The sequence below is a fragment of the Balaenoptera borealis genome (genome assembly GCF_965194805.1).
Source record: "Balaenoptera borealis genome assembly, chromosome: 3".
Lineage (NCBI taxonomy): Eukaryota > Metazoa > Chordata > Mammalia > Artiodactyla > Balaenopteridae > Balaenoptera > Balaenoptera borealis.
In genome coordinates this window covers 150,779,596-150,803,688 of record NC_138866.1, presented here as the reverse complement: position 1 = coordinate 150,803,688, position 24,093 = coordinate 150,779,596, and the positions used below count along the sequence as shown (strand labels likewise).

The 24,093-nt window shown below is 43.9% G+C and overlaps 1 protein-coding gene across 1 annotated transcript in view; it reads right to left on the bottom strand.

The window, feature by feature from the left end:
- TMC3 (transmembrane channel like 3) overlaps window positions 1-24,093 on the bottom strand; it is a 52,292-nt gene that overhangs the window by 4,203 nt on the left and 23,996 nt on the right. The window contains exons 10-21 of the mRNA XM_082388608.1: window positions 20,299-20,446; window positions 18,816-18,925; window positions 15,994-16,072; window positions 13,502-13,747; window positions 12,531-12,659; window positions 12,165-12,232; window positions 10,231-10,359; window positions 8,150-8,260; window positions 7,298-7,423; window positions 6,582-6,671; window positions 4,428-4,465; window positions 2,505-2,754 (exon numbers count right to left, since the gene is read on the bottom strand). Coding sequence (XP_082244734.1) covers window positions 2,505-2,754; window positions 4,428-4,465; window positions 6,582-6,671; window positions 7,298-7,423; window positions 8,150-8,260; window positions 10,231-10,359; window positions 12,165-12,232; window positions 12,531-12,659; window positions 13,502-13,747; window positions 15,994-16,072; window positions 18,816-18,925; window positions 20,299-20,446 — 1,524 coding nt within the window. The remainder of the gene's footprint in view (window positions 1-2,504; window positions 2,755-4,427; window positions 4,466-6,581; window positions 6,672-7,297; window positions 7,424-8,149; window positions 8,261-10,230; window positions 10,360-12,164; window positions 12,233-12,530; window positions 12,660-13,501; window positions 13,748-15,993; window positions 16,073-18,815; window positions 18,926-20,298; window positions 20,447-24,093) is intronic.

The following is a 24,093-nucleotide window of genomic DNA, read 5'->3' as shown; positions in this document are numbered from 1 at the left end:
AACATAATTCTCAAATTTTAGGTTGTGCATTTTTTTTCAGTCGACACCTAGCCAGGACTATTGGAATCTCTCCTCCGTACCAAAGCCCAATAGATACATGAAGACATCTCCTAATATAGCAAGATTTTGAATTCTTTGTTCACTTAGTCATTGTCTTTAAAAACAAAACAAACTTACCCCTTACCCCTGCCAAACAACTCTCCTATATATTATCTATATTGCTTTCACTGTATTACATTCAGATCAGATATAATTCTCCATGTAAGTTAGGGTCAGTGCATCCTTCTAGATGTCCTACCTCCCTGAAAAGAATGCAGGGTTCTACTGCTTTCTTATGTGTAGGTACAACTGAAATAATTGACTCATACAATGATCTTGCCCATAACTTGGCCAGCCTGGAACTAAAATATAAAAGATCTTGCCAATAATATAGCCAGTCTGGAATGAAAAAATAAAAGATAAAAAAAATTTAAACAACAAGGTCCTACTGTATAGTACAGGGAACTATTGATATATTCAGTATCTTGTAATAACCTATAATGGAAAAGAATATGCAAAAGAATATATATGTATACACATGTTTATATAACTGAATCACTGTGCTGTACACTTGAAACTAACACTGCTGTGTAAATCAACTATACTTCAATAAAAAAAAAAAAAAAGAGATAAAGTCCCAACTCCAAAGAGACTCAAAGGCCTTAGTGGTCTGTATTACACTTCTTTCCAGTGTCATCTCTGGCTTCCCTCCAGGCTCCCTTTGCTGCAGTCATTTCCCAAAGATGCCTCACTTCTTCATAACGTCATACCTTTGTTCATGCTTATTCTCCACTATGGTACATTCTTTTTTTTTCTTTTTGGTTTTTATTTTTAAATTTTTTGTGTTTTCTTTATAACATTCTTTCTATATCCCCCCCAAAAAATATTAAATGGAGATTGGTTAAAGAAGTCATAGCGTATCTAGACAGTGGAATAGTAATTGACCTTTTCCTCCCCATCTTTATTGAAGTATAACTGACAAATAAAAATTGCATATGTTTAATGTGTACAACTTGATTTAATATATGTATCCACCGTGAAATGATTACCACAGTCAAGCTAATTAACACACATCATCTCACAGAGTAACCACTTTTTTTGCTTTTTTTTACAACACATGTCATTGTCTCCTTTTAACAGAGGGATTTAATTGACTAAGAACTGCAAACTTTTTAAAAAAAAACTGGTATATGGCTTAGGCAATACTGTCTATAAGCAACCAAGAATGCTCCAGAACATATTCTAGTTTCTTTCTTAATAAATAAAAAGAATCGTACACTGTGACCAAGTGTCATCTATCCCAGAAATACAAGAATTGTTGTTGTTTTTTTTAAGTCTTAATTTAAAAAAATGGCTTTTCATTAATACCAGTTTATTACTCAACACTATGGTACATTCTTGATTCTTCTCCATTTGGTGAGCTCTTACTTAGCTTTTAAGGTCCAAGTCCAATATGATTTCTCCTATGAAATATTTATGCATTCTCCACGTAGACTTTATCTCAACCCCCCTTGTCCTCTGAAAACATACTGTTTATCACAGAAGCATAGCATTGATCACATTATCTAATATTTAACTACATCCTTCTCTCACTATACTTTCAACTCTTGGAGGCAGAGATGTTTCTGATTAATCTGTAGTATCCATCACAGAGGGTACAATAGAGTTGATTCTCAATAAAAGTTTGTTGAATTAGATACTAGAGAATTCTTTACAATACAAACGTGTTTGGATTATGCTAATTTGGAATTTTTTGAGTTAGAGTGTTGTTGCCATTGACAAGCAAACAACTAATATTCTAATTAAAATTAATCCCTCTCTTCATTAAACCAGGTCCCCAATGGAAAAAAAAAATTTTTTTTAAGGCATTTTCTTTTCTTAGGCTATAGAAATAAATACCCTAGGTTGGCAGGAAGGTTTGCTTATAGGTTATATGGCAGAAGGCGGAGGAGGAAGAATTTGTCCTGTTTGACAAACTTTGTCCCCTCATTTCTTCTCAATACCAGCTGTCAACAGGCAGAAATGGCCTTGTGGCCTTCAGGCAGAAACGGAATTTAATGGCTCTTACTTCCTGAACCTGTTAGGGGCTTTGAAGCCCTAACGGTTTTTTTGTTTTTGTTTTTGTTTTTGTTTTTTGATGCACAAAAACTGAACTATAGCTTTATTTTATATTTGGAAAGAAACACAACAAAAATAAGAACTAATTTTTATCCTTCTAAAACGCTCCATCAGGTTTGGATGACTGGGACAGTCTCCTCTGCTCTGAAAGATCTGTGTTCTTCTCAATGGGAAAATAATGCTTTGGTCTCCTGCTCCTTTTCATCACCTAATCCTTCCTTATCCGTTGCTGTCCCTAACATTTCAGCGTCCCTAATGGCTTTTTATCCTGCTCTTAATGGCTCTGGGCCATCACTGGTAAGTATTACCCAGGAGGCAGATTTCCTGCCAAGCTGCAGTTAACTCACCTGGTAGAGTTGCGCCCGGATCTGGAGATGCCAGGAAGAGGCAAGCTGGGACTGCCTGGTCCTGGCTGGGGACTCGGGGGAGTGGGCTGGGTGATGGTCTCCACCCTGCTACTCTTGCTACTCGATGAGTCGAAATTGACCACATTGCCATTGTTTTGAGGTGTCGCCGAGTGAGCCGAGGACAGCTGGCTGCCGAAATCGCTGTCCTTTGGAAACCTCTTGGTGCTTTCGTCTTGGGTTTGGATGCGGGCTGCAGGAAGAGAGAGGGTGAGGGGAAGACAAGCTGAGGGGGGACACGCTCAGGTTGGTTTCGCTGCAAGTGTCCTGACTTCCAACAGGTGGGTCTACAAACAGTTGTGTGCACTTGCAGATACTCCTGACCCCATGGGTGACAAACATTTCATAATTCAAATCATTTCTTCACTGAGAGTTGGAGCTGGAAGGGAGTGTAGGAGGAATCAAATGAACCCCGAGGCTTTACACATGCACCATCTGATGCCCCCATTAGCAAAGTGGGTTATTCACCAGCTTTGGGGCTCTGGTTCTTTATCTATACAATGGATACGATGAAGCTTAGATGATAATTAGGATTTTTTGGAAACAGTTCACAGAGCATTCTGAAAAACAGTGTGGTCTTGGGCTTGAAAAACATTAGATGACAATATTGTTATCCTGAGAAAGTTTATAGAAATCCTAGTTTTTGAAGGCAACCTGAACTAAATTATGCTTCATTGGCAAATAATACTTGATAATTACAGTGGAATTTTATAACATGAGCTGCAGTCTCTTTCCATAGCAGTTTTTAAAAAATTTTTTATTTGTTATTGGAGTATAGTTGATTAACAGTGCTGTGTTAGTTTCAGGTGTACAGCACAGTGATTCAGTTACGCATGTACATGTATCTATTCTTTTTCAAATTCTTTTCCCATTTAGGTCGTTACAGAACATTGAGCAGAGTTCCCTGTGCTATAGAGTAGGTCTTTGTTGGTTATCTATTTTAAATATAGCAGCGTGCACATGTCACTTTCCATAGCAGTTTTTATCTGTAGGCTTGCTCTCTGAAGAAGTGGATGGAGCAAACACAACCCTTAGGCCTCATGACTGTTACTCAGGTATTTTCTAGGAAGGAAACACATCCCTCCCAATTAGCTCTGCATTAAAGCAGACAAAGGAGTTGGCCAACAAAGCCTTTTTGGGTCTCGTTTTTGTTTATCTTCTGAGGAAGAATATGGACTATGTACGCCATTTTGCCGTTGCCCACTGATCTTATTAGTGGCTCCAAGTGGCAGACATGTTTCCTTTGAGCTGCACCTGCCCACTTTCCCCTCCCTTCAGCCCACACCAGACTTGTGCTCCTTGTATTATCATTCTTTCTACAGGGAGGCTCTTTCCTTTTCCCTCAATGAGCCCATATGGGAACAAGCGTGTCCAGGTGCTGCTGGGGAAGATGGGAAGAAGTGTGCCCATTGGGTTTGGATTTCATACTAGGGAATCTCTTTTCATGGCTGGACCTGCCCACCTGGCATTGTTCTGCAGGCAGGGCCAGAGAGGACATGACCTTAAGGGGCAGAGAACTGGGGAGGGGGGCTTGCAAGGAAAAAACGGGCCATTGAGAGGAAGTACACAAAAGTGAATAAGGCCAAGATGTTCTTACGGGTTTTCTTCAGATTTTTGTGCTTCTTTTTCTCTCCTACTTCAATATTTCCTTGTGATTTCAGACGTGTTTTGGGGTTATTCACAGGCCTGGGTCTGATGTAAAAATTGTAGATATAAACCAACATTTATATCCCTAGATTTTTATTGTGTCTAGTTAATTGTGAAAAACGCAGTTGAGTAGGAATTTTTATTCGTGATGAACCTTAAACTGCTGTTTTTTTAAAATGCTCACCACCTGAGGCGTCGGGAATTTTTGTTTGTACTTACCTTCTACCATTTGGGCAACCTTTTTCTTATCTTCAGATCTTGCCTAAAATATAAATGATAACCATATGTTTGTTTTGGATTTAGCAGGAAGGAGTAACAAATACAGTTAAATCCCCTACATATGAACGGGTTCCATTCCGAGAGCGCGTTCATAGGTCCAATTTGTTCGTAAATGCAACAAAGTTAGCCTAGGTTCCCAACTAACACAATGGGCTATATAGTACTGTATTGGGATAGGTTTATAATACTATTATAAAATAATACACAAAAACAAACACACACAAATAATACATAAAAAACAAACACAAAAAATAAAGAAAACATTTCTAATCTTACAGTACAGTACCTTGAAAAGTACAGTAATACAGTACAACAGCTGGCATACAGGGGCACGTTCGCATCTTTGAAAGATCTCAACTTGAAGGTTCGTGTGTAGGGGACTTACTGTACTATTCTTGGGGGTGGGGGTGGGGAATGATGTAGGTATCACTGCTAATCCTTTGGGCCATGGCTGAGCTACTGCCATTACCTGGGGACGGTGTGCTCTGGTCCTAAGCCCGTTACTTGAATGAATAAATGCTGACACCTGAGAGCTGAAGTTTTATCCCTGGCAAGTTTCATTTTTAGGGGCAGCTCTTTGATAGACCATGTTGAGATTCTGCTAAGCATGGTTTGGCTGAGACACAAAAGAGAAAATGTGGATCAACCACACGGGAGATGTGTGTTTCCATAAAAATGCCCTTTGCAACTCCAGATGCATTTCTTTCTTTTTTTTTTTTTTCTGTGGTCATGCCATGTGGCACGTGGGATCTTAGTTCCCCGACCAGGGATCAAACCTGCGCCCCCTGCAGTGGGAGCACGGAGTCTTAACCACTGGACCGCCAGGGAAGTTCCTAGATGCATTTCTTATTTGACTATATATGAAATGAGTTGGTGTTTCTTTAATGAACTGATATTTGTGAGAGTTTTTTTTTTTTTTAATGGAGAAAGGTGGAAGTTTTTTGCATGGGGTTCTGGGGCTGAGTGAAGCAAGTGAGGTATCCAGGGGTCAAATTTAAGGAGGTGCTCACTCTTGGGGCTGTGGGAGTGCAGGGTCGGTGTGACCCTGAGAGTCTGTGCCTCTAAGTTTGGCAGCCTGGTGCCTCGCTTGCCTCGCCCCAGTCCTGGCCCTGGGGGAGCACCTGGGGTGTGCAGAGGAGGAGAAACTGTGGAAGAATTGGGGAGTGTTGGTTTCCCTCTGACTGTTCTGAGATCTATGGTTCGAGCCCCAGATGGGAGAGAAGGTATAGTAAGTTCCCCACATATGAACCTTCAACTTACGAACTTTCAAAGATGTGAAAGTGAGTTCAACGTCAGGTGTGAGTGACATCGCAGCTTGCCCTCCGTCTCCTATTGCTGACGATCTTTCAGCTCTACCATCTCCCACCTCCTCTTCCTCCTCCAGTCAGTAACTCTTCTTGCCTGTTCACTCGATGTCAGCCCCTGGATGCCAGCTGGTGTACTGTACTACTGTACTTTTCAAGGTACTGTGCTGTAAGAGTCAAAATGTTTTCTTTATTTTTTGTGCTTGCTTTTTACATATTATTTGTGTGAAAAGTATTATAAACCTGTTACAGTACAGTACTATGTAGCTGATTGTGTTAGTTGGGTACCTAGGCGAACTTTGTTGGACTTAGGAACAAATTGGACTTACGATTGCGCTCTCGGAGCGGAACTTGTTCATATGTAGGGGACTTACTGTAATGACAACCAGAATTTAAAAGATATGAAAAAGGTGGGTCTTTGGGTCCAAACAGTGTCTTTGGGCTCAGATGTCCAACTTGACATGGGATTAGGGAGGGACCCTTTCTCCCCGCCCAGTCAGTGCAGCCAGCAGAAGAGCCCAGTACATTGCAAGCTTGGTGTGGCCACAGGAGGGGGAGCTGAAGCACTGAGGGCATGAGCAAGGCCTCTAGGAGAGGAGGCTCATTCTGGCAGTTGATGGCCTGGGTATTCTTAGAAACAGCCCTGGGAGATCCTGGCCGGGGAGGGGTGGTCTTGCACTCTAGCAGGTGGCCAAGAGTCCTAGTAATTTGAAAATGTGACCTCACTGGTATTCCCTGGCCAGGGAAATCAGTCAGATGGTTGATGCACATTCATGATAGCACAGGTTACGTAATACTTGCATTTTGGATCTGCATTCTGAGCTGGTGGTTGCTGAGCTTTAAGGATCTTGCGATGCTCTGAAGGTAATAGATGAGCATGCTAGGGCAGAACAGCACAGGGCGGTAAGTGCACTTCATCCCCCTTGTCGGGCTTCTGTGTTCCCTGCCGGATGTGGGCTACCCACTGACCGCCCCAACCACCCCCTGAGGACAAAATGTATCAGTGAGTTTTCAAGCTGGCAAGTGCTGGGAAGGAGCTGCTTTGCTTTTCTCTCTCCTGATTTTCAAAGCAACCTCCACTGACCTGGAATTCTGCACGGATGACAGCAATAAGGAAGGAGTGAAGATGGGAGAGGCATTTTACAGTGTATCATGGTAGGAGTATTGGATCAACTACTTGATGTTATTTCCCCTTTAAGTTAAAACAGACGCAAGTTAGCTGCACTGTAAAATTCCATGTTGAGATTAAACTTCTGGAAAATAAGATAATGATAATCACATTCAACCCCATGATCATGGCCACAGCGATCGCCAAAATGCCGTTGATGAATCAGTCATGCTCTACCTCCCTGGCCCCTGTGTGATTCAGCGTCCCTGCTCAGATCATCAGGCTCCGTAAGTGACTTTTGAATGAACTCATTGAATTTATACAATTATTGGAAAGCAGTGCTTTCTTCTTGGCCAAACACGCAGAAGTCCCCCCACAGCAGGCAGGAAAGTACTCACAAAAGAAGCAGCACAGCTGGCAGGATAAACACAGGGCTACTGACGTACCCAACCACAGAGCCAAACCACGCGGGAAAATCCTTCTCAATCGTTTCTGACACGATGTCATAAATCTTCTCTTGTCCGCTGTGAGAAAGAAAACCATAATTCCAGATTATATTGCTTTTGGCAGAAGGATCCTGCAAGCCATTAAAAAAAAAAGAAAAAAGGCTAGCTAGCTAGAGTCCAATCCTCAAAGTCGGTTTTAAAGCTAAAGTAAGTATCTGATGAATGTGAAAGATACATAACATTCCTGAAATGATTTCGTCTGAAGTAGTCATTTAATTAACATGTAGCTTTGAAGATGGGGTCAGTAACCACATGGGGTGTGTGTGTGTGTGTGTGTATAATGTAGACAAAGATAGACTCTAAATGTTACATATACGTTGTATCAAAACTGATGTAAAGCAAATGCTAGGTGAAGATAACTCCAGGGACTTCTGTCTTGATGCAGCTAGATACTGTAGAATCAAAAGTGACATGGACTATCTTTTAATAAAAGCTTTCTGAGTTCTGGAAGGGAAAGATTGACCAGGTACAATTTCCTTCTAGCCTTGGCGCAATGCTGTTTCCCGTTTTGATTTGAAGTGGGCTGTATCTTTTAAAGATGAGCACAGAGATGATCATACTTGAGGGCAGCCTGCTTAGCAAGGAAAGGGCAATGGTCTTGGATTCAAAAGACATGAGTTTGAAGTTTTTCTCTGCTGTTGACCTGTTTGGTGAGCCAGAAGGAGAATTCAGTTCAATGCAGGGGTCCTTCCTCTATAGCTGTCAGTAGCTCCAGGCAGAGTGGACTGAACTAAGGGAACTTACCTAAATGGCCCGCAATTTAGAGATGGCTTGTACCGGACAATAGCAAAAATGGTTGGCAGCATGCATAAGAAGAGCATAAACAGGAGCATTGCCAGGTAGAAGTTGTTGGATCTGTAAAGAAACCAAGTGCCAGGCGCTGAGTTCACTCTCTGGCCAGCTGCCGATGGTGTATGTGCACCCCACTGCCTCCTCCCCAAAAAAACCGACACAGAAACTGTAGCCCTGACTCTTTGCAAACAGAAAAATCCTCCTCCCATCACTGCCTAGGAAAGGGTCTGTTGTAGGATCACAGGCAATTTAGCAAACTAGAAATGGATGCTCAAAGGGGATTCGTGGATGACTTAGCCCAACCTGCTCATCTACTAAACGCTTGCTGAGCACCTGTCCGCCTCAAACCAAGACAGGGGTGACCCCGTGGCCATCACACAATAAACTTAATTCATGGAAAAATCTTAGCACCTTTGCCCCACCCAGCTGAGTCCTTACCTAGTGGTTCCCTGTCCTGTTCCCAGCCTTGAACTTGTCCCCTATGTCTGAGGATGGTTTGACTCTTTTGTTACGGTTCTTGACTCTCTCACTTGGATGTCTCTCTCAACCTCTTATCTGCTCTGCTCCTGGCTGCTCAGGGTGAATGGTCTGCCTGAGTAAGCCCTGGGCCCTGGGGCCTAAGCTGGTCTGAAAGCTCGGCTGCCCAGGCTTCCCCTGAGGGCAGCACAGGTCTATTTGGTGTGCAAAGCCCTGTATATAGTCTTGAAAAGAGAATGAATGGTCTGTTAACCTTGAGACTCTCAGCCAGCATGCTCTCTCTCTCTCTCTAATGAAATAGACTGGACTAGAAGAGAACAGAAAATATCAGGGCACATACAATGTGGTTAAGTAGGTGAGTGTTAATTTGTGAAACCTTTCTCTATTTATATACACACATTCTCTTTATATATAAGTATAGACACACACACACATATATATATACTAAATATATGTGTGTATCCATTTATACGTATGTTTGTGTTATGTATATTTATGTGTGTGTATATATGTATGCATGTATTTTTATATATAGGCATACATAGATGTCAATGAATATACACATTCATATATAAATTATATATAAAACGTATATATGAATATATGCATCTACACTGGTCACTAGGTGAAAGATACATACACTGTCATGCTGGTTATTGTCAAAAAGTTTGAAAGACACTGATACACACCCACATCGATACCTATTATGTCAAAATAAAATAAATGAGTTCTAATCAACGTGTTCATAATGTGATATGAATTCACCAAAATGGCTAAAGTGAAAAATACAGAGAAGAACAAGTGTTGACAAGGTTATGGGACAACTGGAACTCTCACATGATGCTGGTGCGAGTGGAAAGGGCGCCTCTGCTTTGGCAAAATAGTTGGCGCTGTCTACTAGAGGAGAACACGTGCGTGGCCTGTGAGCCAGCAAGCGCAGTCCTAGGTATGTACCCAACCAAGGACATGCGTGAGAATGTTCAAGGCAGTGTTATTCATTATAGCTAACCACAGGAGGATGGATAAAGAAATTGGGGGGTGTGTCCTCAGTGAGGTGATTCTCACAAGCACAATATTGAGAAGAAGACAGGAATAAAAGAGGTCATACTGAGTGTGATTCTATTTATATCAAGTAAAAAACAGTGCGGCGAGGGGAACGAATTACGCTGTTAGAAGCTGGTAGTGACCGGAATCGAGTACAAGGGGGCTCCTGGGCGCTGTTCTTGTTCTATTTCTCCATCTGGGGGCTGGTTACAGAGTTGTGTTCAGTTTATGAATATTCATCAAGCCGGATATTTGTGATGTGTGCCCTTTCTGGATGATTATTAAACTTCAGTAAAAAGTTGTAAAAGATGTGGCATGAGCTTAAGAAGAGTCACGATTCATTTGAAGGATGGGGCATTGTCAACGGCTTCAGGCAGGAAAGGCAACTGGAGGGCGGACAAGATTTTGACAGGCAGGGAGTTGGGGAGACCCCCTTGCTGGAGGTCACTCTGGCTAAGGCGAGTGTGGGTGATGTGAGTTCTCTCTGCGAAGAGGACTTGACGCTCACTGACCTGGAGGCTCGGAAGACTTGCTGGTGGGGCACGTTGCAGGTCAGCACGGCCCAGCTGCGCAGGTACATGAGCCCGATGAGTTTGAGGACGTTGAAGGCAGGGAGACATGGCGAGAAGAAGGCCCCCATCCTGAAACCACAATGGGAGGCCAGTTAGCGTCTGTTCTCCTCTGGTCTATCTTGGTTCTGAGAGCTTGAGATTTATACTCTGTGCTTAAAGAACTGAAGAAGCCCCTGGAGATCTGAGACCCCAACCCTTCCACCTGCTGGAGATAAGACAAGTCACTTCTGCAGATGAGCAGGGAGCCTGTTTTAAAATATCCTCTTGGCACAAGGATGCTAAGTGTCTTCTGCCTTTTCACACTTTGCAAAGGAAAGGCCCTCTTCCGGTCAAGAGGCAAATAGATAACGGCGGTTTCGGGCAAGCTCTAGATTTTGCCTGTCTAGAGGGGTTGGTGGGGCTACGTTAATAAATTACTGACTTTCCGATTTGATCAACATTATGTGGAGCAGAGCTACTTTTGTTGGACCTTGTGCTAAACATCTTCACACATTTTGGCCCATTTAACCTTCTGCAACCATAAAAGGAGGGGTAAATATCTAAAGTTTTTAGACATGAAAGGTGGGTCTGGGAAAAGTAGGTGATTTGCTCAGAGACTAATAAAAGGGTGACCCTATATCATCCAAACTGAGAGACCTTTGAGAGTGACAGATCTGGGATAACATCCCAGGAAAACAGAGGTATATCTACCCTGCAAATAAGTGCCAAATATGGAATGAAACCCAGATCTTCTGACTTTAAGGCTAAATCTGCTTATACTGGATGTTCATTCAATACAATACCTGTGAAGTTTGGATTTAGCAGCAGGAAAATAGATACAAAGAGAGGTTTAATAAGTAAAACTCTTTTTTAAAAAAACTTCTGGTTTCTCACATCAGGCAAGACACTTAGCTTCTCTTTTCCTCAGCTTCCTCATATTTAAAATGGAGAAAATACTACTAATTACCTCACAGGGTTTCTATAAGGATTAAACCAGTTATTACAGGTAAAAACGTGCCCGACATTCTGGCAAACGTTAAGTAAATGTTTTGTATTATTTTTAGTACTGTATTTGTGAAAATATTTTTCAAAATAAGTGGACTCTAAGAATACAGAATTTGAGTCAAGCGATATTACTTTATATTCCATTCCTCCTGCATTTTACTGAATGATTATGAAGAGAAATTGTGTCTTCTGACACAACCTGGGGGACACCCAGGTTCTTCTTCCTTTTCGTCGTTTGCTTGTATTTTAACAAATAGCACTTTTTGTGGTCCAGTAGGGAAAGCCAGAGATGGAGGGATGGTTAGGGAGCTCTCCTCCGTGTCCCCATGGACATATACATCCATGTCGATCAGATGATCCCTTTCAGCCTTTAGTATCTTTAGGAACATGATTGCCTTGGCTGGGAGTTGCCCTGGGCGAGCAGACCTCCCCTAGGATGGGTCTATCTGTCTGGGGGATGGTCGTGCACCTGGGCTCAATGTCCACGTGAGAGTATGGAAGGAGAGTGGGTTGCTGAAGGCAGGCTCCCCAGCTGTGACACAGCCACTGATGGAAGTCCTCCTCGGGAGTCAGCAGCCTCTCCTCCTAGCCTCCCCGCAATCTTCCCCAGCAGCTTATTCTACTGGTTCTTGTGCAGTTTCGTTTGTTTTTCAGTGACCGATAGTGGCCTAAAAATGGACTATTTCCTTCCTCATTCCTTTCTGCAAAATGCTTAGAAAACCATTACTGAAATTACTATCTATGTGAAATAGTTCAATTAGAAACTGTTTATGTCCTTTCTTGAATCTTAGGACTGTGTTTATTATGGTCATGTCCCATCCAGACTCGGTCACTTAAAATCTTAGCCCAGATTAGATGTAAGCACAGCAAGAAGAAACTTTGCTACGTACCAAATCATTCCTTGGTTGTAGACTAAATGTAACACGTTCTCTGCTATTTTGAATTCCCCGTATTCAGGCTACAAGAGAAAATGAACTTCTGCATTAAAAAACGTTCCAAATTTCTTTGCATAAACCACTTCATTATAGTCAAATACACAGAATTCTCTGCTCGCCTAGATACGTAGAGATCATGGTCTGTGAGGCCATCCCAGCAAATGGTACATGTAAGAAAGAAATGGAAACTCAAGCTTTGTACAGCCTTTCCCTCTTCCCTCATGTATTTTCTCTCAGCCATGTCAGTTTCCCAGCCTGGCCATCAGGAAAGGACGGATCTGGCCATACGAACTTCCCCAATGGACACGGCATCTTACTTACAAACTTGCTCTCCAGGTCCCAACACCAGTAGTCACTTAAGTACCGGACGAAAAGTCCTCGGAAGAAGTCTATGAGCAGAATGCTGGCCACAGTGAAGAGCATGTCAATGATGGACAGCTTCAGCATCTCCTGCAACACAAGGTGTCCTTGGATGCCACCACGCCCTGCCCTTCCCATGGTCCACCTCTTCCTTGGGGTCCTCCCTTCTCTCTTCATTCCCACGGCTTGAGCCACTGGGCCCCCTCCAATGGCGACTCCATTTTTGGCACATAATGGCTGCTCAACAAATATTTGTTAATTTGAATTTTGATATCTGAGGCCAGCTTTACACAAAGCCAGGGAAAAAGTCTATGGTTCTGAGCCACAGGAGACTACTTGAGGTGTTATCCTGGGATATAGTGAAGGTGAAAGGCAGAGGGGTTCAGAGTACAGAGTTTGGAGCAGATGCCTGGGTTTAGGGCTTCATTCTGCTTTTTTTTTTTTGATGTGGATCATTTTTAAAGTCTTATTGAATTTGTTACAATATTGCTTCTGTTTTATATTTTGTTTGTTTGGCGCAAGGCATGTGGGATCCTAGCTCCCTGAACAGGGCTCGAACTCTCATCCCCTGAATTGGAAGGCTAAGTCTTAACAACTGGACCACCAGGGAAGTCCCCTTCATTCTGCTTTTACTATCTGTGTTTTGGGGCAAGTTACTTAAACGCTTGTGCTTCAGTTTCCTCATCTCTGCTTCTAAGGATGATAATAAGATTCTAGACTAAGCACTTAGAACAGGGCCAAGCATATCGTTAATACTGCCTGAGTCTTTACACTGATTATGATAATTCATTTTGAGACCTGGAAAATCCTAATCCCCCACTGAACTTTATTTTCCTTTTCTATAAAATAGAGATAATGACACTTCAGAGAGTTGCTAGAATTAAGTGATGAAATGGACATGGAAGGGCTTTATAAGGGAACGAGGGAGCCACCTGTCCAACGTATGTCTCCCAGCATTGGCCTTGCGGACTCTGGGTGGAAGCAGTGGTCTTGTTGGCCTCTGAGAGAGGCGAGGTGTAAGTCAGAACATTGGCTTGTTCCAGGGCCCAAGTGCTGTTTCTCCTGAGCCCTATCCCAGGCCCAGGCGTGGACCACTTCTCTTCTCCAGGGGCTGCCCTGGTGACAAAGAAGATGGTAGAATCTATCCAATGCCTTGTGCTATTTGGGGGAGCAGTTTCCTGTGGAGAGAAGGAAGGAAGAAGAAAAGGTTGTCCAGTTATGTGTAAATAAGAATCCATCATGAACACCAAGGATATCACTGCATTGCTTGGGAATAATCTCTCTTTCTTTATCTCTGTTTCTCTCTGTCTCCAACTCTCTGTCTCTCTCACTATCTCTAGCTTGGTTGATAGCCACTTGACTAGAGTTGGTCCAGTAATGAACACAGCGTTGTAATGAATAGCATTGATTGGTCCCTGGTAAAGTGTCAGAGCCTGTCCTAGGTTACAGCATGTTATATTTCTCATTCTCACAAGAGTGTCAGGTAAGAATGATTATTCCATGTTACAGATGAAGGGATTGAAGCTCAGCTAGTTGAAGTCAAATGCTCGAGGTCATGTTGCTAGTAAGTGGCAGGTAAGGACCCGGTCTATGCAACATCAAAGCCCTGATGCAGAACCATTTCTCCCTGTGGCCTCTTGTGTCTTATAAGCAGCAGGATTTGATGCTAGGAAGGTATGGCTTGGGCAAACAACCCTAAAGAAACCTCCTACTCCCTGCCTCCTCTTCCCCTACCATTTTGGGATAACCTCACAGGTGGGGCAGGTTTAAAATGACCTCCAAAACTACCCTAGGCTGGGATGGTGGGGCCTGCTCTGAACTGCTCTCCATAAGATATTTACTTTCTCCTGATTTTCTAAGTGAAAATTAGTCCCATGGTCTGCCATTCTCCTGGAATCATTTACAATAGCTGTTGATAAACTTTCCTGATGGAATTCCAGGAAAGAGAGTCAAGAGACCCAGGTTCTCATTCCAGCACTGTCACTGACTAGCCATAAATTCTGGCCTCAGTTTCTTTATCTTGGAAATGAGACCAAATTTCCTATCCTTTGTTGAGAAGACCACAAATGAACTGATTTTTGAACATGATGAACAGAGTGCAAATGCTAGCAGTGATATTGACAACACTGATGATGACTCTGTATCTGTGTGTGTATGTGTATATACGTGTGTATGTGTGTATGTGCATATGTGTGTGTATCTGTGTGTGCATGTGTATATATGTGTGTATGTGTGTGTATGTCTATATGTGTGTATTTGTGTATATGTGTGTATGTGTGTATGTGTATGTGTGTTTATATCTGTGTGTGTATGTATTCAACATGTGTGTATATGTATGTATGTGTATGTGTGTATATATGTGTTTGTGCACACGTGTGTGCACATGTCTATATATGTGTGTGTGTGTGTATGTGTGTATTTGTGTATATGGATGTATGTGTATATATGTGTGTATGTGTGTATGTGTATATATGTGTGTATGTGTGTGTATGTCTATATGTGTGTATGTGCGTGTGTATGTGTGTTTATATGTGTATGTGTGTATGTATTCAATATGTATGTGTATATGTATATATGTGTATGTGTGTGTGCATGTGTATATACGTGTGTATGTCTATATGTGTGTATGTGTGTATATGCGTGTGTATGTGTATGTGTGTTTATATGTGTATGTGTGTATGTATTCAATATGTATGTGTATATGTATATATGTGTGTGCATGTGTATATATGTGTGTATGTGTGTGTATGTCTATATGTGTGTATGTGTGTATATGCATGTGTATGTGTATGTGTGTTTATATGTGTATGTGTGCATGTATTTAATATGTATGTGTATATGTATATATGTGTATGTGTGCGTGCATGTGTATATACGTGTGTATGTGTGTGCATGTCTATATGTGTGTATGTGTGTATATGTGTGTTTATATGTGTGTATGTGTGTATGTATTCAATATGTATGTGTATATGTATATATGTGTATGTGTGTGTGCATGTGTATATATGTGTGTATGTGTATGTGTGTGTATGTCTATATGTGTGTATGTGTGTATATGCGTGTGTATGTGTGTTTGTATGTGTGTATGTATTCAATATGTATGTGTATATATGTGTGTATGTGTTTGTGTGTATGTGTGTGCATGTGTATATATATGTGTATGTGTGTATATATATATGTGTGTGTATGTGTGTGTGTTTGTGTATGTGTGTATGTATATATGTGTGTGTATGTGTATATATGTATATACGTGTGTATGTGTATATAAGTGTGTATGTGTGTATGCCTATATATGTGTGTATGTGCATGTGTTTGTGTATATGTGTGTATGTGTATATATGTGTGTATGTGCATGTGTGTATGTGTGTGTGGTGTGTGTGGGGGCAGTGGTTGGCTGGGCACGTCCCCAGGACGGAGCACTCACCTCAGTGCTCATGCTGTTAACTTTGTCCAGGAGGGCGATGATCAGACTGTAGAGGTTTCCCAGGTACAGCACAAGGACCCTGAAAGCCACAAGCCCACCTTGAATGACCAGACCACCACTCCATGCTTCTAGACTGACCACGATTTGGGAGTGACCACCATGTTTTGGCTAAGACAGTTGTTGGTTGCCACACTTGGTTTCCTTCAGAATCAGACTGTGGGCATTAAAAAAAAAAAAAACAGAATTCCAGAATCTACTCTGTTTCTAGAGGTCTGGATGGGGTCCGGGAATCCTTTCATCGCCTTACCAGGTGATTCCACTATAGCCGATCTCTGGATCAGTATTTCAGAACCACTGGTATAGCAGACAGTGTGTGAGCTTAGGAAGCGGGGCTCTGAAGTGTAGTGTGAATTATACGTGTCCTTGTGTCATGCCTTCTGGTTTATAAAGTGATTTTCCAGGCATTATCTCATTTGAGTCTCACAGCTCTGTGAGGTCCATATTATTATAACCCCCACTTAAGGGACAAGGGTATTGAACATGCGGAGGGCTTAAGTCACCTCCTCGGTTCACACAGGTAAAAAGAGGCAGGGTGAGATTTCAGGATCTCAGTGGTCTGGTTCCTAAATACAGGCTGAACCTGTCAGACGGGCTGAAGCAGTGAGGGGCTGTGGGCACATCTACACCTGCTCACAGGTGGGCAACCTTGAGCAGATGGCACCTGCCCGCAGCAGCCTCTATCAGCCAGTGATCCAGGACTTGATGCCCGTTTCCCCGGAGTTGGAAGGTTTTGGGAAACACATCGTGGAGTTTCCCAGGCTGCAGCCTTGGGTCTTAACAGAAACATGTCTGGGAAAATGAGATGAGAAAGGAAAATGGCAGGTTTACAAATCTCTCATAGGACAGTGGTTGGCACTTGGGGAATCATGAAGCCAGTACCAGTTGGTGAAAAAGAGAAAGCAGATTTAACATGAGGAAAAGACTCCAGATTGGAACTTTGAGTCGCCCCTCCCCGCAGGCCTTCATCTCCTCAGGTGTAGAGTTTACCACCTGTGGCCACCAGTGTGGAGGAGTGAGCAGGGAAACAGGGGCTACGACACCTCCGGGGGCATCATTCTGACTCATCTTGGCTTTCCCTGTGCACTGCGCAGGGATTCCCTTCAGCTTCCCTTTCTATCTCTGTCTTCACCTAACACAGGGCAGGACCCTCAGAGTCAACTTGGCACTTGTTGGCTGAAGGAAGGACCGAGAGAATTTAACCTTCTGCCGTCTTCGTATCGCATGGCTCTGGTTCTCACTGTGCCCTGAATAAAAGGTAACTTCGTCTGCTGGTGAGTTAGTGGAACTAAAGTAATATATCCTACTCTTATTTCTAGAATTAGCCTGAATTCATCAGGGGCAAGTCTCCTGAAGCCTCTGTTTCTCTAGTTTTGAACGAGAATAACGAGGCCAATCTGTATAATAGGACTGCTGTTAGACCAAATGCAATCATAGAAACGATCCTCCCCAATGCTTGCCGTGAGGGAGTTGCTGAGGACGGCACTTCTCTCTCCTAGGTCAGCAGAGGAGGTGCCCAGCAGAGCAAAGAGACCAGGGTTCAAGCCTGGGGGGCTGGGAGTCTCTTCCAGAGCTACCCTGGGTGAGGGGCTTCCACACACCCCTTGATCTTTCGAGTGACGTTTTTCTATCTCTGAAATGACAGTTGGACTTCAAGATCGTGGCAAACTACAGCCTTTTAGCCAAACCCTACCCTCTTCTATTTTTGTAATAAAGTTGCAAGGAACTCGGCCACACCCTTTGGATGATGTATTGCCTGTGGCTGCTTTCGTGCTACAACCTCAGAGTTGAGCCACAGAGACCGTGTGACCCGCACAACCAAAAATATTTACTATTTGGTTCTTTACGGAAAACATTTGCCGACTCCTGAATGACAGCCATTCTTCCCAAAGTGATCTGTGGGCAATTTGTTCTGTGGCATGTGATCAAGCATTACAAGAGAAAGCACAATCCAAACACTGTAGACCCGGGAGGGATGGGAGGTGAATCAGCGGGGCTCGGGCAGTGCCACCCTCTGTGACAGTCACCCTAACAGAGACGGGGATTTTTCGGGAAGACAGCGATGATGCCAGCGCTAGAGAAGAAGCGTGGTTTCAGGGGGCTGGCCCCTCTGACCTCCCCCTCCCCGTCCCCCGCCCCTACTCCCCGCCTGCTGTGCTCACATCTGCATTGACCACCTGTATTCACACCCACTGACCATCCCAGCACAGTCCCGATGCGCTCGATGCTCCCTGACTTACTCACAAGAACCGCTTTGAATCTACGTTTTGGGGGATTATTAGCAAAGCATGATGTTCATCTCACGGCTGGAAAGATAGCATGGGTCTCTCACCTCTCACGGCCAGTCCACTGAGGGACCCAACGTGAGCAATACAGGGCACACTTTCCATCATCTTCTTGGTCCTCTTTCTCTTGTATCTGCTTTTCCTGCCTGTTCTCCCCTCTTCTCCTCGTCCTCCCCCTCCCTCTCTCCCACCTCCTCTTCCTCCTCTTGTTCTCATCACCACCTTTTCACCCGTTTCTTCTGTCCTGTCCTCTTGGTCCATCCTCTCCAGCCCCCTCCTCTCTCCCTGCTTCCTCTTCCCCCTTCTTCCCACCATTCTCTCCTGTGGTATCCTGCTTTTCTTGAGATGCAGCCATAGTGGAAGTCCTGTGCTAAGTTTTGGGGGGAATGAAGCAAGCCCTGGCTCCCGAGGGACGGAGTTCCCACAGTGGGTGGCCGGACGGGTAACCCACAACAAGCCATTTCCCAGCGGGTGGCATACCTTGCCAGCTGGAAGCGCAGTGTGGTCCGTGGGTGGTACATCTCCAAGGCGGCGATGAGGTCAAAGGCTGATGGTGCCAACATGGTGACGAGGGAGACCACCACGCTCACCTACCAAGAGAGGGTGTGCCCCACTGAGCTCCTCAGGGCCCCGCATCCCAGCCTCCCTCACCTCATAGTTGGTCTGTAGCCTAATGTTTGGTCGGGGAGGGGGGTATTCAGAGGGTCATGCAGTTCTTACATGGAAAACCTCCCCCAAATCTTGGCTAATTAGCTGTTTTCAAAAGGCCACTTTGCCATGGGTTTATTCCTTCTAGGAACACTCCTTAATCTGAAGACACTTGTACATGCCTTTTGGGATTTACTGGTGTTTCTGCCACCTTCTCCAATTACCATCTCATTCTATATCTACTTCCCTTACCTTGGATAGAAGAAGGAAATAACTGTAACTGTTAAGAATAGAAAAGGGAAGGCTGAGAGGTAATTTAATATTCTTTCTGCACATGGAAGATTAATTATCTAGAGAATTATGCCTGGCTCTTGTTTCTCTGTACTTATGTACTTTCTCTGCAAATGAAAAAGGAGGCTTAGCTGGTACACAAGAGGTGTGAGCTAAAGGAAGAAATAATTTCTGAATTTATCTTTAAAATATCTATCTACACACAAGCCCATATTTATCAATATATAACCCACTTAATTGACGTAAAACACAAAGAGGTATGGGAAGAGATTACCTAATGCAGTCTCAGATTTTGAAAAATTATTGTACATTCAGGATAAATTGATAAGTATCATCTTGCCTGCACACTTTGTTTTTTAAATCCCAAGGATGATAATCATTTTCATACAAGTGGTCTGAGAGGTAGCATTTGTGCTATTTCTACCACTCAAAGCTTTACAGGTAAATTGAGCCAAGTGTTCAGGACAAGAGTCTTGCAATAAATATTAAGAATTATAAAATTGTTTATAACCTTCCTCTTGGTAATTTTCTATTCATGGGAATATTCCCATAAATGGAGGGGAAAGAGCTTTTTAAAAAATAAGCCATTGGTGTGGGGCTGTTTGGGAAGCATTATTTGTGATTTAGAAATATGGAAACCACTTAAATGTTCAATAACCCCCACATGGTCAACTTTGACACATGCAATGTAAGACAGTGCAGTTGCTAATGCAAGTCTAGGTGAGGTCAGTTTCTGGAAACGTGTATATAAAGAAACACGAAGCCAGAAAAGCAAAGCAGAGTCAGCAGCAAAACTCAAAGGTAAAGACTGTGCAAATGCCTGAAGGTGTTTTTGAATCAAAATCTTCCTCATTAAGACCAGTGAAATCATTTAGCCAAGCCTGGGTGTTGCCACTCTGGCTCCAAGCTCTTGCAATCCGTGCTCTAGAAGAAGAGGACTACAATTTTTCCGTGGAGATGTTTCCAGGGAACCCACTTAAGAAACACCCAGGAAACAGAGGGGCAGCTCCTGTTGTGTGGGTACCTCGTTCTTTTCCCAGAGCGTCAGCTCCTTCTTGGACTGTGCCAGCTTCTGGGACCGATCCACCACGAAGTAGATGAGATAGATGCTCCCAGCCAGCGAGAGAAGCACCAAGATGTTGGCGACGACCCTCAGGCAGATGGTCACTGCCCTGCGGGGAGAGGCAGGTATGAGGACGATACACCGGGCTCTGCACAGGGCACCCTGATGCACAGAAAAGGCCAGTGAAGGATGGGAAGACATTTACTGCCAAGTGGATTCTCTGCCCTGAAGAATCAGTGTTCTTCCCCCACCCCCAGAATTCCTCATTTCCTAAGAGATCAACAGTGAGTTATAAATCTAAGCCACCAGCATCAGTGGGGTTTTAAACACACACACACACACACACACACACACACACACACACACACACACGTACGTTCTGGAGTCTGAGTATTTGGGCTTCAGTCTTTGCTTTGCCACTTAAAATTGGAGTCCTGTGGCATATGCACATTTCAGTTATAGGAGCTCAAGTACGGGTGTTCAGGAGAGGGAGAGGAAGAAAGGAGGGGAGGTACGATCCTGCCTCTCATTTCACACCATGATTTCGATATTACACCACGTATTTACTTGGAATTTGTTATCTGTCTGTTCCCTCTAGAAAGCAAGTGCTCAATTGTTAAAGTCTTCTTCACGGCTGTATTCTCAGCTCTTAGAACAGGTCCAGTACATAGAAGCACTTCATAAATATTTGCTGGAGGAAGAAGTAAAGAAAGGGGCTGGGACACGGGCTTCTCCTTCCTCGCCAGGTCTCACTTCCCGAAGGTCTCTTACAATCAACCGTGATGCTACTACAGTAAGTCCCCTACATATGAACCTTCAAGTTGAAAACTTTCAAATATGCGAACATGCATCTGGTTCCAGCAAGGAACCTATACCAGCAACGTCAGGCGTGAGTGACACTGCAGCTCGCCCTCCGTCTCCTATTGCTGACGGTCCTTCAGCTCTACCATCTCCCACCTCCTCTCCCTCCTCCAGTCAGTAACTCTTCTTGCCTGTTCACTCGATGCCAGCCCCTGGATGCCAGCTGTTGTACTGTACTACTGTACTTTTCAAGGTACTGTACTGTAAGAATCAAAAAGTTTCATTTTTTGTGTTTTTTATGTATTATCTGTGTGAAAAGTATTATAAACCTATTCCAGTACAGTACTATAGAGCTGATTGTGTTAGTTGGGTACCTAGGCTAACTTTGTTGGACTTACGAACAAATTGGACTTACGAACGTGCTCTCGGGACGGAACTCGTTCGTAGGTAGGGGACTTACTGCATTTACAGTAAGTTTCCAGTTTTAACTGAAAAAACCCCACTCTTCCTGGAGGAAAACTCACTGACTCCAATTGGCTTATCTTTAAGGCATCTGCTTCCGACTTTGGGGTCAGTCTTAGTCCGTTTTCCCTGAAAGCAGAACCGCAGGCAAAGGTGTGTTTGCGAGGAGTTTTTCTGGGAAGTAATGCCAGGAAGTGTGCGTGGAGTTCTGGGGAGTGAGACCGGAGAGACGGGCAGGCGGTACGAGGTGTGAGTGGAGCTGGCCACAGCTGGAGGCAACTGCAGGGCCTTCTGAGGGGCCTGTGAAATGGCATTTCAGAAATGCCCGGCCGGGGTGAAAATGAGAAGCGTTTACCATCAACCTCTGTTCCCTGGCGCTCAAGAGCCACTCCAGAGCACTGACTCCCAGTGTTGCACCCAGTCTTTTGGTTGCATGCACGCATGTGGATGGGACCTTGCGGGTGCCCCACACTGCAGCCTCAGAGGAGCCCTGGGCAGCGAGCAATGGGTACCAGTGGAGGCTCTGAGGGGCATGTGTGCAGCCGGTGGCAGCCTGCACAGCCTGACTGGCGTCAAGGGCTGGAGAAAGAGGTGTGGCCAGGAGGATTTGGAGCGGCACGCGAGGGGTATACCACCCCCTCCCCACCCTCTGGGTGACCTTGGGCAGGTCACAACATCTCCTTCTGCATGCATCTTAGCCTTTCCTCTGCGCAATGAGGAAACTCACTCCCAAATGGAATGGTAAGTGTCACCTTGTCTTCTGGCAGAGGAGAGCTTTAGATAAGGCGTCATAGAGCACCAGAGATGGAAGACTTGAGAGTGAGGTCCATTAACACCACTTTAGCGCTTCTTCACTTCCTCCTGTCCCCAGATCACGCTGTCATCATTTGTAGGGTCATGCTACCCACGTGGTTCCTGAGGCAGGTCCTGCATTTCTGGTCCCCCCTCCCTGCCTCCAGCCCTGTTGGTCCTTGTGGCAATTACACCAGAAAATGCCCATGATGGGCTTGCGGGGGAAGTAGGCTGTCACATGCTAGTTTTCCCCTGTCTCCACCCTCTTCCTTCCACCTCCTGTTATAATATCCTGGATATCCCAGAATACCTCTTACACATCTATTTTCCTCAAGTTTTGACAGAATCAGGAGGACTCAGGATTTGTGTGTGGAAGAGGGATGAGAATTCATTCGGTTTCTTGTTGATTTGTTTGCTTGTAATAATGAATCATTGAATGAAACGTTTTTTAACTGGAATGCATTTAGCATGGCAGGAGCTTCCAAATTTGAGGGAACATAAAAACCACCTGTGAGTTTTGCTTTGCAAGACCTGCTAAGAATGTAGAGCCTTGTCTCTCACTCCCAGAGACGTGAATTCAGTCAATCAGGGTGGGCGCCAAAGAGGTCTGCGTCTGCAGTGCCCGCGGGTGATTCTGATGTGGGTGGGTTCTCTCTTTCCTCTGAGAAGCACGGATGGAGTCCCATCCTTTCACTTCATAAGTGAGGAAGTGGAGGCCCGGAAAAGTCAAGGGAGTTTTGGGGTCATAGAAGTTAATGACAAAGAGAGGGCTAGAATCCATCTTCTGACACCCTATGGAGAGTCCTTCCCACCACGACACCCTGCTTCCTCTCAGGGGCCGGGTGTTTCCTCCACCCCCCAGGTCTCCAGCACTCCCCAGGACAGGCTTTCTGCATTGTAGGAACTAATCGTGGAGCTTAAAGAACCAGTGAGGATGGACCTAGAGACTGTCATACAGAGTGAAGTAAGTCAGAAAGAGAAAAACAAATACCATATAATATCGCTTATATGTAGAATCTAGAAAAATGGGCGAGATGAACTTACTTGCAAAGCAGAAATAGAGTCACAGATGTAGAGAACAAACATGGTTACCAAGGGGGCAGGGAGGGTAGGATGAATTGGGAGATTGGGATTGACTTATATATACTACTGTATATAAAATAGATAGCTAATGAGAACCTGCTATATAGCACATGGAACTCTACTTAATGCTCTGTGGTGATCTAAATGGGAAGGAAATCTAAAAAAGAGGGGATATATGTATACATATAACTGATTCACTTTGCTCTACAGCAGAAACTAATGCAACATTGTAAAGCAACTATACTCCAATAAAAATTAATTAAAAAAAGGAACCAGTGAGGATATTGCATGAGCAGGCATGTCTGGCCCAGGAGGACAGGGTCATTGCCTTTCTGTGTCGTCCATTCTGTGGCCGAAGGGCCTCACCCTCACCAAGGAAGCCCTCACAACCTTGAGAAGAACTCCAAACCCGAGAAGTCACCTTAGAAGTTTTGTCAACAAGCACTGGATACTATTTGTGTCCTAGGACTTCAGAGATCTGTTGCTAAAGAAAATTAGTCTTTGCTTAGTTTAACAAACTAGAAAATGGGGCTAAAAATATCTTTTATTATCTAAGTAAAAGAATAGGAAGCTGGTCAGCCTCAGACCTCTCACCCTACTGCCAGATCCATGGAAGGA